At 41.6% G+C, this 16,627-nt stretch overlaps 1 protein-coding gene across 22 annotated transcripts in view; it reads right to left on the bottom strand.

Annotated features, from left to right (window-relative positions):
• Positions 1 to 16,627, bottom strand: part of ATXN2 (ataxin 2) — a 159,732-nt gene that overhangs the window by 14,006 nt on the left and 129,099 nt on the right. For 13 of the 22 annotated variants that reach the window (XM_033220586.1, XM_033220588.1, XM_033220576.1 and 10 more), the window contains 3 exons: positions 13,703 to 13,735; positions 5,054 to 5,238; positions 4,603 to 4,735 (listed from right to left, as the gene is read on the bottom strand). In XM_033220586.1, the coding sequence (XP_033076477.1) occupies positions 4,603 to 4,735; positions 5,054 to 5,238; positions 13,703 to 13,735 (351 nt within the window). The remainder of the gene's footprint in view (positions 1 to 4,602; positions 4,736 to 5,053; positions 5,239 to 13,702; positions 13,736 to 16,627) is intronic. The other 9 variants (XM_033220592.1, XM_033220578.1, XM_033220579.1 and 6 more) reach the window with 1 other exon arrangement.

The raw sequence follows: 16,627 nt of genomic DNA, 5'->3' as shown, positions 1-16,627 counted from the left end.
TAAAAAGTACAAAAAACTAGCCGGGCGAGGTGGCGGGCGCCTGTAGTCCCAGCTACTCAGGAGGCTGAGGCAGGAGAATGGCGTGAACCCGAGAGGCGGAGCTTGCAGTGAGCCGAGATCCGGCCACTGCACTCCAGCCTGGGTGACAGAGCGAGACTCCGTCTCAAAAAAAAAAAAAACAAAAAAAAAAAAAAAAAAAAACAAAATACAAAAAATTAGCCAGGCACAGTGGCGGGCACCTGTAGTCCCAACTACTTGGGAGGCTGAGGCAGGAGAATGGCGTTAACCCAGGAGGTGGAGCCTGCGGTGAGCCAAGATCGTGCCACTGCACTCCAGCCTGGGCGACAGGGCAAGACTCCATCTCAAAAACAAAAACAACAAAAAAAAAAAACAAAAAGAGAGACATCAAAGAGACGAGGTTTTTGACAAAAGCCCTTTCTAAGAGAGCTAGAAAGAGTACAAGGTCAATAATTTTTTAGAATGTAATAAATAATTCTCCTATTTGATCAATTTAACTGTTCAGTAATGTTAGCAATTTGTATTAAACATACTAAAAATTTAAAAACAATAATCAGGATTTCATTTTGCAGTCATTAGTGGTCTTATGTTTTCAATGCCTTTGGCTATGGCCATAACAATTAACGAATGAGAAAGGTGACATAAAATTGTCACCAACATCTGGGTGCACGTTCTTCTGTTTGCATTAAATGTTTTAAAAACCTAGATAGGATGTAGCTTAAAATAAGCACAATTCATACTCCAAGTATTTGGTTCCTTTGAGAAAATTTATGGCCATATATTTAATATATTTATAAAATATAAATTCTTCAGGGAAGATGAGTATAAAATTAACACTTCTATGTAAGTTTGTTATAGTTTATAAGAATGTACTTAGGCCGGGCGCGGTGGCTCAAGCCTGTAATCCTAGCACTTTGGGAGGCCGAGACGGGTGGATCACAAGGTCAGGAGATCGAGACCATCCTGGCTAACATGGTGAAACTCCGTCTCTACTAAAAAAATAAATACAAAAAACTAGCCGGGCGAGGTGGCGGGCGCCTGTAGTCCCAGCTACTCGGGAGGCTGAGGCAGGAGAATGGCATAAACCCGGGAGGCGGAGCTTGCAGTGAGCTGAGATCCGGCCACTGCACTCCAGCCTGGGCGACAGAGCAAGACTCCGTCTCAAAAAAAAAAAAAAAAGAATGTACTTAAAATTTTGTTTATATTTGATATATAATAAGGCTTTGAAAGTCTAATAATTCAAATAAATCTCTGAAGATTTAATGAAGAATGTGCGTAAGCAGATTAAATTATGGCTTATGATAGCATAGAACAAAACAATTCTTTCTGATGTTTTCTGTTTTTAAATAGAGACAGGGTCTTGCTCTGTTACCCAGGCTGGATTAAGTGGTGCCATCATAGCTCACTGTAGCCTCAAAGTCCTGGGCTCAAGTGATCCTCCCATCTCAGCTTCCCGTGTAGGTAGGAATACAGGCACATGCCACCATGACTAGACTTTTTCTTTTTCTTTTTTTTGGTAGAGATGGGATCTCGCCATCCTGCCGAGACTGGTCTTGAACACCTGGGCTAAGCGATCCTCCACTTCAGCCTCCCCAAGTGCTTGGATTACAGGTGTGAGCCACCATGCCCAGCTCCTAGTGTCCTTTTTAGGGTCTTAAGCACACCAAAGGGAATCTTGATTAACTAGTGACAATCACAATAAGTCCACAGCCTTGCTCCTAGCCTGCCTCCATACAGACAGCAATTAAATACCACCTGTGTAAACTGCAGGAGAGTACTTCATATTTGGCTGAGTAACCCTCTCCTGGCATCAAAGAACTGGCTCTAATGACTAGTTCGTTCCAGATTTCACTGGACTTTAGATCTAGTGCTTTGTTTTATTTGCAACATTTCCTATTTGCCCACACATAAATGGACTTTGGGGTCTAAGGCCCCACTGCTCTTCAAATGGACATGTTCTGGGAAGTAGTTATGAAAATCATCCGTACCTCAAACACAGTATTTACCATATAGGCTGTTTCAAAACAAATGAACATTCATTAAAAAGGTGAAGCCAGATGTTGGCAGTGAATGAACACATGGGAAGAAAGATTCTGCTTAACATTACAGTATTATTGCTACAATGTCTCAAAAGCATTGGTACACAAATATCTACTCTCTAAATGCAATGGAAATTTTAGCTCAAAAGTTTCACATCTGATTCCAAGGGGAGTATGCCAAAAAATGGAAGGAAAGAGATGTTTTTCCACTTGTTAAATCATGATGTATTCACCAGAAATGTACAAACAATCATAATGAACTTTTAACCTAAGCCTTTAGCAAACTGGAAAATTGTTAAAATATATACAAGTTGCATAAAAGCCAGCGTGATGAATCAATCATGCCTTTTCACGCATATTCAGTCCTGGTTAAGACAACTAAAGACAAGTCAAATGACATGGGGTCATAACCAAAATAATAAACCAAGTCAGTTTGTCAGTATCTTTTACAATTAAATTACGGATGGGCTTCTTGAAAAAAATGTTTTCCAAAATGTATCAATCACACAATTTTTTTATTTAAAATGTATAATCCACAATAAAAAGTTGAAAGTGATAATGTGGGAAATTAAGACTGGGCTTAAGTTTTATAAAACTAAACACCTTTGATGATGTACAAATTCCTATCAGCAGTGAGTCTTTATGACAGACAAGAACCTCCAGGAAGAAAGCATAAGCTGTGGGTTACAGGTAACAGGAAGCATGGTTGCTGCTGCCCAAGTCCTATTCTCATTAACCTACAGAATGTTAAAACTTTTAACATTCTGTTAAAAAGGACAGAGGTGATATGAAAAGTAATGTCTCAAGAAGAGGGTTTGCCAGAAATCTGTAAATTCTTTTTTTTTTTGAGATGGAGTCTCACTCTGTCGCTCAGGCTGGAGTACAGTGGCGCAATCTCGGCTCACTGCAACGTCCACCTCCTGGGGTCAAGCAATTCTCCTGCCTCAGTCTCCCAAGTAGCTGGGATTACAGGCACCTGCCACCACACCCGGCTAATTTTTGTATTTTTAATAGAGACGGGGTTTCACCATGTTGGCCAGGCTGGTCTCGAACTCCTGACCTCAGGTGATCCGCCCGCCTAGGCCTCCAAAAGTGCTAGGATTACAGGCGTGAGCTACCACGTCCAGCCTGAAATCCGTAAATTCTTTTTTTTTTTTTTTTTTTAATAAGAGTCTTGCTCTGTCGCCCAGGTTGGAGTGCAATGGTGCGATCTCAGCTCACTGCAACCTCTGCCTCCTGGGTTCAAGCAATTCTGCTGCCTCAGCCTCCTGAGTAGCCAGGACTACAGGCGCGTGCCACCGCACCCAGCCAATTTTTGGTATTTTTAGTAGAGACGGGGTTTCACCATGTTGGCCAGACTGGTCTTGATCTCCTGACCTCATGACCCACCCGCCTTGGCCTCCCAAAGTGCTGGGATTACAGTCGTGAGCCACTGTGCCCAGCCTGTAAATTCTTAAATAACTCAGTTTTGCCTAGACATACTTGTTCAGGACATCTAAACTTAAAAAATAAAAATGTTATATTCTTAGTATTTCAAAAAGTTTAAAAGAGGTTTTAAAAATGAAATGTCCATGTAGCTGCATGTAACTGTCATCTCATTCTCATAGCAGTACACTTTTCAACTGTATGAGTAAACCAAAATTATCCCCTACTCCAAAAAACCAAAAATGCAAACAGGAAAACTAAATGACACTACAGTTCTCAGAAATATTCAGAACAAAATATCTTAATGAAATCAGTACTATTTAAAAGTATATTCTGAAAAACATTTGAAGCAATCCATTAATTCTGTATCATAAGATATACAAGTGGACATTTAATTTTAAATTATCAACAGTGAAAAATCTGTTATTTTGGTACTTTAGACAGCTGCTAAGTTGATCTACACAAATTTCTGTTTAGTCACAAAATGAAGATGGGTTTTTGCTTATTATTGTCACATATAAATACTGCTTAGTTTTACATAAAATACTTCTCATTTTCATTTCAGCATTCTGTTTACATTGGTTAAAAAGTGTGAATCATGTCTAAAATATATCTAATATTACATAATATTCAACCACTTAAAATACAGCATGATGTAGAAACATAGCATTATCATTATAACAAACAGCAAAACAAACAAACAAAAAAAACGAATGCCCATGACCCACAGATCAAGTAGTGAAGCAGAATGTTTTCATGCTGGAAAACGCTTTTATGCTTTTATTATTATAAAATTCTCTTGCACGTCATAGGATATACCAAACCATAATACTGATGAGGAAGAGGAGAAAGGTACCTTTCTCCACAAAGATGCTTTGCCATTATAAACATCATTACATTTTAGTTAAAGCAGGAGAGAGATCTGAAGACCAGGTACAGAAGTAGAAACTATTTGCCAAGACTTATAAAGCAAGTCAGGCAAAGAAATGAGTTCATCTTTTCCTTCAGATTCTTGACCCTCAATGTCATAAAAGGTCAGGTTATTCTTAGAGTATGTTTTCAGAAACTTAAATTAAGAAGAGTCACACACACTGGAAAAGACAAACAAAGTGCTTCCTACCATACATCGCATGCGTCTGCTCATGAGCCCCGTACTGAGTTGCTGAAGAAGATACTAAACCAGGCTGGGCATGTGTTGGTGGTGCCATCATTCTAGCATTACCCTGTATTACAGGACTATAGACATGAGGATGCTGTGTTCAAACAAAAAATAAAGAAAGAACATCAATACTGCAAATAGAGCCAAGCGGACTTTAGTTTAAAGATTTTTAACTCCATGGTTTCCAGATTTCCAGAAACAAATGTAAACTCTCAAATCTTTCTTGGCTGATTCCTCTGAACCTGTTACAATGATCAGTAACCTTCGAATATACATTAAAAAGGGTCCCCAAGTCCTTATCTATCTACCCTACCATCACACAAAAGCAAGAATTATAAAGGAAAATCCCTTTACTATATTAAAAGCTTTTTAAAATGGTACAAAAATTAAGAGTTAGCCCTACCAGCCTTACCTGAGACTGATAATGTGGCACATGCTGAACAAGGGGCTGATTTGGGAACTGCTGAGGACTATAGGCAACATATTGCGTGGAGTAAGCTGGTGGGGTGGCTGCAATTGGTGGGCCCGCTGCTGACGCTGGATGCATCATGGCACTCTGATGATGCTGGTCTTGCCGCTGTTGGGGCATATTTGGTACTGCAGAAAAAAAGCATACTGCCTATTAAACAGTATCTCCACAGCATAATACATGTGTTCACATGGTCTAGGAGGTTCTGAATGATTTGACCCTGCATCTGCGTCTCTGATGCCATCTCATACCACTCCCACTTCTGCCACTCTGGGTTGTTTGCGTATCATGCATGCTAGTCCTCAGCCTCAAACACCAGTTCCCAAATCCCAGCTGGGATAATTCTGCCTCATCCTTCAGGTGTCAGCTTGAAAGCAACTTCCTCAGAGAGACTTTCTCTCATGGCCCTCAGACTTGATCAAGTCCCTGGAATAGACTATTACAGCATTTTGAAATCACTTCTCATATGATATTTTCTGGGATAGGCACTGCATTCATTTTGAGAAAAACAAAAGTATGACCAAAGAGCCAAAACAGATCCAACGCTAACTTTCTATCTTCCTTCATTTCCTACCACCGATTCCTTGTAACACTTCCCATTCTTTCTCAAACCCAGTATAACACAGCACCATGTAGCATACAGCATGTTTCTAAATAATAGTTCTTTTAAAAGATTACTCTATGTCTTATCTTAACCCACACAGGTGGTCTGCGTGTAAGGGCCTCTCCCTGTTACAACTCCAGTTAAGAATTCAGCTCAACTGTCATCTCCAATGTGAGGTTTTTTTCCAGTTCCTCCAGCACAAGCTAGCTACTTTCCATGTGCCTCTTTCCTCGCACATTTCTTACAGCACTATTGTCTGTGACCTGTTTCTGGTGTGGCATTAACCAAGCCACTTCAGGAAAAGAATTATGGAATGACTGCTTACAACTAGGTATAAGGCACAAAGAATATAGAACTTGTTCATAAAATCCTAAGAACTGATTATATAATTAACTGCAAATTTGTGGCTAAACATTCACTGACAACATGTTGCTGACATTTGGGAGAGGTCGTTACATATTATTTTATCTATGTACAAAAGTAAACCTGAAAATTTTTTTACATTTTATCTTGGATGCATGTATTTAAAAAGTACCTCCTTTTGGTAGACAAAAAGCCACTGAAAACTATCACTTTTATCAAATGAAAGTTTGTCCAATTATGCTCACTAACTGAGCTTGAACTATTCACTATTATTACTTTGTTACTTATTACCTTCCCGTATATTTAAAAAATAATTAAAAAGCTAGTCAAGTATACTATGGTGCTATTATTTAGATATCGTGCATCTCCACTAATTTTCATGTTAAAACATGATCCCCAGGCCAGGTGCAGTGGCTCACGCTTATAATCCCTGCACTTTAGGAGGCCAGGACGAGCAGACTGCTTGAGCTCAGGAGTTTGGGACCAGGCTGGGCAACATGGGGAGACCCTGTCTCCACAAAAAATACAAAAATATTAGCCAGCCGCAGTGCTGTGCGTCTATGGTCCCCACTACTCAGGAGGTTGAGGTGGGAGGAACATTTCAGCCAGGGAGGTAGATGCCGCAGTGAGCCATAATTGCACCACTGCACTCCAGCCTGGGCGAAGAAGTGAGACCCTGTCTCAAAAAAGGGGAGGGGAGGGGATAGGAGGGGAAGAAAAGAAACCAAGTCCTTGACTCTGCCTGTTATTTGAAAAATGTTAAAAATATTTTTATTCAACACCTCAAAGAATTGGAATTTAGTAAAGGAGCAGGGTAAAAACTAACATACAGACAGCAGTAGCCTTCATATGTGGTACTTCATAAGTAATTAGTTAGAAGATGCAATGGAAGAGAAGTCCCTGGGTTACGTTAACATTAAAAAAGAACCCACCTAAGGCATACACTGAAAAAAATGTACAAAACCTTAATGATAAACTTTATTTTTATTTATTTATTTTCTTTGAGACACAGTCTCGCTTGGTCACCCAAGCTGAAGTGCAGTGGTGCAATCTTGGCTCACTGCAATCTCTGCCTCCCGGGTTCAAGCGATTCTCCTACCTCAGCCTCCAGAGTAGCTGGGACTACAGGGGAGCACCATGCCTGGCTAATACTTGTTTTTGTATTTTTAGTAGAGATGGGGTTTCACCATGTTGGCCAGGCTGGTCTTGAACTCCTGACCTCAGGTGATCTGCCCACCTCCACCTCCCAAAGAGTTGGAATTACAGGCATGAGCCACCCACCGCATCCAGCCAAGGATAAACTTTAATATGCTACTGAAGGTATACTTTGTTCTTGAATAGGAAGACTCAACATCATAAAGACATCAATCATTTCTTCTCAAGTTAATTTATAAGTTTATTGTGATTCTAGCCTGCCATGGTGGCTCATGCCTGTAGTCCCACCACTTTGTAAGGCTGACACAGGCAGACTGCTTGAGCTCAGGAGTTTGACACCAGCCTGGGCAACATGGTGAAACCCTGTCTCTATAAAACACACAAAAATTAAGCCGGGCACGGTCGTGCTCACCTGTAGTCTCAGCTACTTGGGGGGCTGAGGTGGGGGGATTGCCTTAGCTTGGGAAGTGAGGCTGCAGTATGCCCAGATCATCCCACTGCACCCCAGCCTAGGTAACAGAGCGACCTTGTCTTCAAAAAATTAAAAAAAAAAAAAAAAAAAACCCTAGGTTTATACTGACAATATACAATCAACAACAAAAAAACAATAGAATCAACAACAAAAAAACCCATCTCATTGGTTACCTTTGGAGGACAACAGAAAACCAACTCATTATTTTGAAGACTGCCTTAAAAAGGGAAATGATTAATATTTTAAATTACTCTTCCTCAGGGTAACCAAACAGCTGGATATGGTAACGTTTTTCTTTATAAAAATATTCCAGGTAATAATTGAAGAAGGGATGAAAGAAAAAGAATGTCACCATTCTGTAACCCCTAAGGAAATAATGGATCTTGGGCAAGACAATTATCATCAATGGCTGCTAAAAGACAACAACAAAAAAGTAAGGCACTAAAGGGAAATAAACATCTAGGAACTCACTGGCTAGTCCTATCAGGAAAAAGACTGATTACATTACATGACTCCTCACTGAAAGTACATACATCTGTGAAACACTGGGGGAAAAAAAATCTTATCAAGCCTCCATTATCTACTATCCGTTTACAAAGATTACAGGGGACAGAAGTCTACTTTAAATATCAACACAAGGATACAGTCAGCAAAATTCAGATGGTGGGAAGAAAATACAAGGCAAGTTGGATTGTACAAAGATATGAAGAAGACAAAAACTAAGGGAAAAACTATAATTAAAACTATGAGGGCTGAGTGCAGTGGCTCACGCCTGTAATACCGGCACCTTGGGAGCCAAGGCGAGCAGACTGCTTGAGCTCAGGAATTCAAAACCTTGTCTCTACAAAAAATACAAAAATTAGCCAGGTATGGCGGCATGCACCTTTCGTCCCAGCTACTTGGGAGGATCACCTGAGTCCAATTGGTCGAGACTGCACTGAGGTGAGATCATGCCACTGCACTCCAGCTCAGGTGACAGAGTTAGACTCTGTCTCAAAAAACAAACAAAAAAACCTATGACTTGGCTGGGTGTGATGGCTCATCCAGCACCTCCTAAAGTGCTGGGATTACAGGCAAGCAGGCTGTAGGTGGAAAGATATCTTAAGCCCTGGAGTTTAGGACCAGCCTGGGCAAGATAGCAAGATGGTGAGACTCTCAAAAAAACAGACAAAAAACAAAGAATAAGAAAGACAAGAAAAAAAAAGCTGGCAAGGTGGCATGTGCCTGTAGTCACAGCTGCTTGAGAGGCTGAGGAGGGAGGATCTCTTGAGACCAGGAATTCGAAGCAGCAGTGAGCTATGCTTGCAATACTGCACTCCAAGCCTGGGCAACAAAGCGAGACCCCATCTCAAAAACAAAAAACAAAACCAAAACCGACTTCAAGATACACATTAAAATGTTGGTGGACAAACGGATGCAATGTCTAGAATTTGCTTCAAAATAATCCAGTGGACATATAGCTTAAGAGACAATGGGTAGGAATGAAACATGACTGGCCTAGGTTATTAATGTCTCAAAACGTTCATAATAGTTACCACAAGGCTGGGAGTGGTGGCTCACACCTCTAATCCCAGCACTTTGGGAGGCCGAGGTGGGTGGATCATTTGAGGTCAGGAGTTCAAGACCAGGCTGACCAACATGGTGAAACCCCATCTCTATTAAAAATACAAAAGCTGGGCTACTTGGGAGGCTGAGGCAGGAGAACTGCTTGAACTCCAGAAGGGGAGGTTGCAGTGAGTTGAGATTGTGCCACTGTACTCCAGCCTAGGTGACAGAGCAAGACTCCATCTCAAAAAAAAAAAAAAAAAAGTTACCACAATATGAAACAATTACAAAAAAAAAAGACTTCAACACATAAACAAATCCAATTTGCAAGCCTGATTTGGACCCTAATTGGAACAAATTAATTGTAAAAACATTTATCTTTTCTGTGGGACTTTTTTTTTTTTTAAAGAGGGAGTCTTGCTCTGTCACCCAGGCTGTAGTACAGGGGCACGATCTCAGCTCAACTACAACTTCCACCTCCCAGGTTCAAGCAATTCTTCTGCCTCAGTCTCCCAAGTAGTTAGAATTACAGGTGCCTGCCACCGGGCCCAGCCAAGATATATTTTAAAGATCAGTTGGTTTTAAAAAGGCAACTTATTTTTTTTAGTAGTAATTTTAGAGTTCATATGGAAAAATAAACAAAATTCAAGGTAATCTGAAAAAACAAAAAAATCAGTGTTGGCAGTGAGTGGAGGAGAAGGTAGTCCTATTAGATTAGTGAAGCAGAGTGAAAAATCCAGAAACAAATTCAACCACAAATGGACACTTGGTATATGATAAAATGACATTTCATAACAGTTTGTATGACCATAATGGAATTACATTTTATCTATCTATCCATGCACACATGCACACACACACACACACTTGCACTTTAAATACAGGGTCTCCTTCTGTCACCCAGGCTGGAGTACAGTGGTGCAATCACAGCTCACTGCAGCTTTAAACTACTGGGCTCAAGCAATCCTCCTTCCTCAGCCTCTCAAGTAGTTAGGACTACAGGTGTGTGCCACCACACTCAGCAAATTTTAAAATTATTTTGTAGATATGGGGTATTCCTACATCACCCAGGTTGGTCTTGAACTCCTGGCCTCAAGCGATCCTCCTGCCTTGGCCTCCCAAAGCTCTGAGGTTACAGGTATAAGTCGCTGTACCTGGTCAGTATGATATACTTAGTAGATGATAAAAAAGTATTTGAACATAATCCAACAACCATTCATGATTAAAAAGAAAACAAACCCACCTCTCTGCAAATTAGGAACTGAAGTAACACATAACTCTATGCTTAACAGTGAAAGACAGTTTCACCCCTAAGAATGGAAGCATGGCAAAATCTCATGCTTTTTTCAGTAACACAACAGTACAGTAAGGCCAAAAAAAATAACAACAACAACAAAACCATCAACATGGTGATTAGATCATGACTGTATGTTTAAGTCTTTTTTTTTTTTTTTTTTTTTTTTTTGAGACGGAGTCTCGCTCTGTCACCCAGGCTGGAGTGCTGGAGTGCAGTGGCCGGATCTCAGCTCACTGCAAGCTCCGCCTCCCGGGTTCCCGCCATTCTCCTGCCTCAGCCTCCCGAGTAGCTGGGACTACAGGCGCCCGCCGCCTCGCCCGGCTAGTTTTTTGTATTTTTTTTTTTAGTAGAGACGGACGGGGTTTCACCGTGTTAGCCAGGATGGTCTCGATCTCCTGACCTCGTGATCCGCCCGTCTCGGCCTCCCAAAGTGCTGGGATTACAGGCTTGAGCCACCGCGCCCGGCCTATATGTTTAAGTCTTAAAGGACTGCCAGAAACAGTGGGCTTACCAACACATCAAGATACAAGATCAAATTAAAAAATCAAGTGCATCTCTATTTACGAATAAACAAATGGAAGTTTTTAAAACATCACTACTCGTAACAGCACAAAACAGATGAAATACTAAGGGATAAATTTAAGAAAGTGGCACAAAATTGATACAAAGAAAACTAGAAAACACTGGTGAAACTTAAGACTTAAGTAAATGGAGCAGTATATGATGACATCAATGAAGATTCCATATTGTGAAGGTATTTCTCTCAGAACTGATACAAAGATTCAGTGCACAATCCCAAGCTGATTCTAAAATTTATTTGGAAATTCAAAGAACGCAGAATAAGAACAATTTTGAGGAGACTATAAATGGGAGACTTATATGAACTGACTTAAAGGTTGATTACAAAGTAACAGCAATAAAGAGAGAATTGGCATAAGGATATATACAAAGATCAATACAACGAAACAGTTCACAAATAGACATATATACGTATATGGTCAACTGAATTCAATAAAGCTGGGCACAGTGGCTCATGCCTGTAATCCCAGAACTTTGGGAGGCTGAGACGAGCAGACCACCTGAGGTCAGGAGTTCGAGACTAGCCTGGCCAACATGGTGAAACCCTGTCTCTACTAGAAACACACAAACAAAATTAGCCAGGCGTGCTGGCAGGCGCCTGTAGTCCCAGCTAATCGGGAGGCTGAGGCAGGAGAATGGCGTGAACCTGGGAGGCGGAGCTTGCAGTGAGGAGAGATCCAGCCACTGCACTCCAGCCTGGGCAAAAGAGCGAGACTCCATCTAAACAAAACAAAAAAAAAAATTAGCTGGGCCTGTAGTGGTGGGCACCTGTAATCCCAGCTACTCAGAAGGCTGAGGCAGAATTGCTTGACCCCGGAATTGGAGGTTGCAGTGAGCCAAGGTCACACTACTGCACTCCAGCCTGGGTGACAAGATCGAGAGTCTTGTTTCAAAAAGAGAAAAAAAAATAAAGCCATCAATGGAAAACAGAGGCTGGTGCCAGAGAAACTGAGTAAATATTTATGGTGGAGAAAATGAAGCTCGACCTTTACATCACACCCTACACAAAACCTAACTGAAATCAACCATAGACCTAACCATAAAAACATTCATAACCTAGGGTAGGTAAAAGATTTCTTATTATGATACAAAAAAGCATGAACCTTAAGAGAAAAGCTTGATAAATAAGGCTTCAATTAAAATTAACAATACTGGCTCTTCAAAAAAACTGCAGACTGGGAGAAAATATTCACAATACCTGTATCTGAGAAAGGATTTGTAACCAGAATATATAAATAACTTAAAATAATTTACTAAAAGCAGTTTTACTTTTCACAGTAAGTAAAGAAACATGATTTTTTTTTTTTTGAGACAGGGTCTGGCTCTATTGCCCAGGCTGGAGTGCAGTGGTGCAATCTCAGCTCACTGCAGCCTCGATCTCGCCTCCATCACCCCTCAAACCCCTCACAACCTCGCTCAAGCGATTGTCCCACCATAGCCCCCCAAATAGCTGGGACCATGCTTCTGTGCCTGGCTAATTTTTCCTTTTTTTTTTTTTTTTCCAGACACAGGGTTTTGTCATGTTCCTCAGGCTTGTCTCAAACTCCTGGCTCAAATGATCCATCCAGGTTGGCCTCCCAAAGTGCTGGAATTACGCGCATGAGCCACTGCACCCAGCCAGAAACACTGAGACAAAAAGAAACGTTAGGACGGGCACAGTGGCTCACACCTGTAATCTCAGCACTTTGGGAGGCCAAGGCGGGTAGACCACTTGAGGTCAGGAGTTAGAGACCAGTCTGACCAACATGGTGAAACCCCGTTTACACTAAAAATACAAAATTAGCCAGGCATGGTGGTGCATGCCTGTAATCCCAGCTACTTGGGAGGCAGAGGCAGGAGAATCGCTTGAACCTGGGAGGCAGAGGTTGCAGTGAGCCAAGATGGCATCACTGCACTCCAGCCTGGGCAATAGAGTGAGATTCCACCTCATAAATAAATAAATGAAAAAAGATTTGAACAATTTACTAAAAAAAGGTTGATAGCCAAAAACACACACACACGACGAGGTGCTCCTCATCAGTCATCATCAGGGAAATGCACATTTAAGATCACAATGAGGTAACCATATGACACCCATTAGACCTGGTGAAATTAAAAAGACAAGACAATACCAAGTGTTGGCAAGGATGCAGAACACTTGGAACTTGCATATGAACCTGATCAGTTGGAATGTAAAATGATACAATCACTTTGGAAGATTGCTAATTTCTTATTAATTGAAATATGTATTTACCAGGCAGTGTGTGGTGGCTCACACCTGTAATCCCAACACTTTGGGAGGCTGAGGCGGGTGGATCACTTGAGGTCAAGATTTCGAGACCAGCCTGGCCAACGTGGTAAAACCCCGTCTCTACTAAAAATACAAAAAAATTAGCCAGGCGTGGTGGTGCGCACCTGTAATCCCAGCTACTTGGGAGGCTGAGGCGGGAGAACTGCTTGAACCCGGGAGGGGGAGGTTGCCATGAGCTGAAATCACGCCACTGAACTCCAGCCTGGGCAACAGAGTGAGACTTCATCTCAAAAAAAAATAAAAAATAAAATAAAATAAATTTTTTAAAAAATAAAATATGCACTTACCATACCTCAGCAATTCCAATTCTAGGTATTTAACTAAAAGAAATAAAAACACAAATACTTGTACACAAATGCTCACAGCAGCTTCATTCATAATAGCCAAAAGTTGGCAATAACTCAAATGCCCATTGACTAGTAATGGGTAAATTAACTGTGGTATAATCATAAAATGAAATGCTACCCAGCAAAAAAAAGGAATAAGCTGGCTGGGCGCAGTGACTCACGCCTGTAATCCCAGCACTTTGGGAGGCCAAGGCGGGTGGATCATTTGGGGGCAGGAGTTTGAGATCAGCCTGGTGAACATGGTGAAACCCTGTCTCTGTTAAACAAAGAAAAAAAACACCACAAAAATTAGCCAGGCGTGGTGGCGCGTGCCAGCAATCCCAGCTACTTCGGAGGCTGGGGCAATAGAATTGCAGACCAATTCTGGGAGACAGAACAAGACTCCATCTCAAAATCAAACAAAAAAAGGAATAAGCTGATATTAACATGAAGCTCAAATTACTACACATATGAAAGTATATACCAAGCTTGTCCAACTTGCGTCCTGGGACGGCTTTGAATGTGGCCCAACACAAATTCATAAACTTTCTTAAAACATTATTAAATTTTGCTATTTTTTTGTTGTTGTTCATCAGCTATCAGTAGTGTGTTAGTGTATTTTATGTGTGGCCCAATACAATTCTTCTTCCAATGTGACCTAGGGAAGCCAAAAGATTGAATACCCCTGTTATATGCTGTTTGATTCCATTTATTAAAAAAAAAATCTAGGGGCTGGCTGAGGTGGCTCACATCTGTAATCCTAGCACTCTGGGAGGCTGAGGTGGGAAGGATCACTTGAGCTCAGGAGTTCAAGACCAGCCTGGGGAATATAATGAGACGTTTCCATAAAAAATTTTCTTTACGTAAAAAAAAAAACAACCCTAAATTAAAAAAAAAAAAGAAAGAAAGAAAGAAAAAGAAATCTAGAGAGGATAAATGTAATCTACATTAAAAAAAGGTAGATCACTGGTTAACTAGAGCTAGTGGCAATAAAGTACAGTTGGACAGAGAAGAGGAAGAGGCACAATGTTTTCCATCTTCACTGACGAAGCTAGTTACATGAGCAAATATATTTGTCAAAACTCATTAAAATGTAAACATAAAAAGACGAGCATTTTATTGTATGTAAATTACAGACTAATAAAACTGGTTAAAACATCTTGGATAGTCATTTAGAACAAGATACATTGGGTTCACATTTTATACTTTAAGATAAATTCTAAAATTAGCCAGGCGTAATGGTACAGGCTGGTCTCAAAACTCCTGAGCTCAAGTGATCCTCCCACCTCAGCCTCTCAGCTTCCCAGAGTGCTAGGAGGCAGGCAGATCACGAGGTCAGGAGTTCAAGGCCAGCCTGACCAACATGGTGAAATCCCGTCTCTACTAAAAATACAAAAATTAGCTGGGCGTGGTGGCACACCCCTGTAATCCCAGCTACTCAGAAGGCTGAGGCAGGAGAATCGCTTGAATCCAGGAGGCAGAGGTTGCAGTGAGTTTGGATAGCGTCACTCCACTCCACCCTGGGCGACAGAGCAAGACTCCATCTCAAACACAAATAAACAAACAAGAGGAAAGAAGAGTCTTTTCAACAAATGAGGTAGGGACAATGGATATCCACAAGCAAAAGGAAAAACCTGGACCACTACTCTCGTATCATATACAAAAATTAAGTCAAAAGAGATTGTAGACCTAAAAGTTAAGAGCTAAACTATAGGCCGGGCACGGTGGCTCAAGCCTATAATCCCAGCACTTTGGGAGGCCAAGACGGGCAGATCACGCGGTCAGGAGATCGAGACCATCCTGGCTAACACGGTGAAACCCTGTCTCTACTAAAAAATACAAAAAAAGCTAGCCGGGCGAGGTGGCTGGCGCCTGTAGTCCCAGCTACTCGGGAGGCTGAGGCAGGAGAATGGCGTAAACCTGGGAGGCGGAGCTTGCAGTGAGCTGAGATCTGGCCACTGCACTCCAGCCTGGGCGACAGAGCGAGACTCCGTCTCAAAAAAAAAAAAAAAAAAAAAAAAAAGCTAAACTACAAAACTCTAGGAGTTTTATGGGAGTTTCATAGGGGTGAATCTCTGTGGCCTTGAGTTAGGCAATGCTTTGTTTGATATGACATCAGGAATGCAAGCAAGAAAAGAAAAAACAAGGCCGGGCACGGTGGCTCAAGCCTGTAATCCCAGCACTTTGGGAGGCCGAGACGGGCGGATCACGAGGTCAGGAGATCGAGACCATCCTGGCTAACACAGTGAAACCCCGTCTCTACTAAAAATACAAAAAAAACTAGCCGGGCGAGGTGGCGGGTGCCTGTAGTCCCAGCTACTCGGGAGGCTGAGGCAGGAGAATGGCGTGAACCCGGGAGGCGGAGCTTGCAGTGAGCTGAGATCCGGCCACTGCACTCCAGTACGGGCGACAGAGCTAGACTCCGCCTCAAAAAAAAAAAAAAAAAGAAAAGAAAAAACAAACAGATAAATTGAACTTCATCAAAATTAAAAACTGTGTTACAAAGAATACCATCAAGCAAGTAAAAAGATAACCTATAGTCTGGGCACGGTGGTTCGCATCTAAAATCTCAGTGCTTTGGGAAGGTGAGGCAGCCGGATCATTTGAGGTCAGGAGTTCAAGACCAGCCTGGCCAACATGGTGAAATTCAGTCTCTACTAAAAATACAAAAATGGGCCAGGCACAGTGGTGCACGCTTATAATCCCAGCTACTCTGGAGGCTGAAATAGGGGGATCGCTTGAGCTCAGGAATTCGAGACCAGCCTGGGAAGCATGGAGAAGCTCCATTTCTACAAAAAACACAAAAATCAGCCTGGCGTGGTGGCATACGCCTGTAGCCCTAGCTACTTGGGAGGGTGAGGCAGGAGAATTGCTTGAACCCAGGAA

The sequence above is a fragment of the Trachypithecus francoisi genome, unplaced genomic scaffold, assembly GCF_009764315.1.
Source record: "Trachypithecus francoisi isolate TF-2019V2 unplaced genomic scaffold, Tfra_2.0 Lachesis_group11, whole genome shotgun sequence".
Taxonomy (NCBI): Eukaryota; Metazoa; Chordata; class Mammalia; order Primates; family Cercopithecidae; genus Trachypithecus; species Trachypithecus francoisi.
This window is presented reverse-complemented; position numbering and strand designations above follow the sequence as displayed.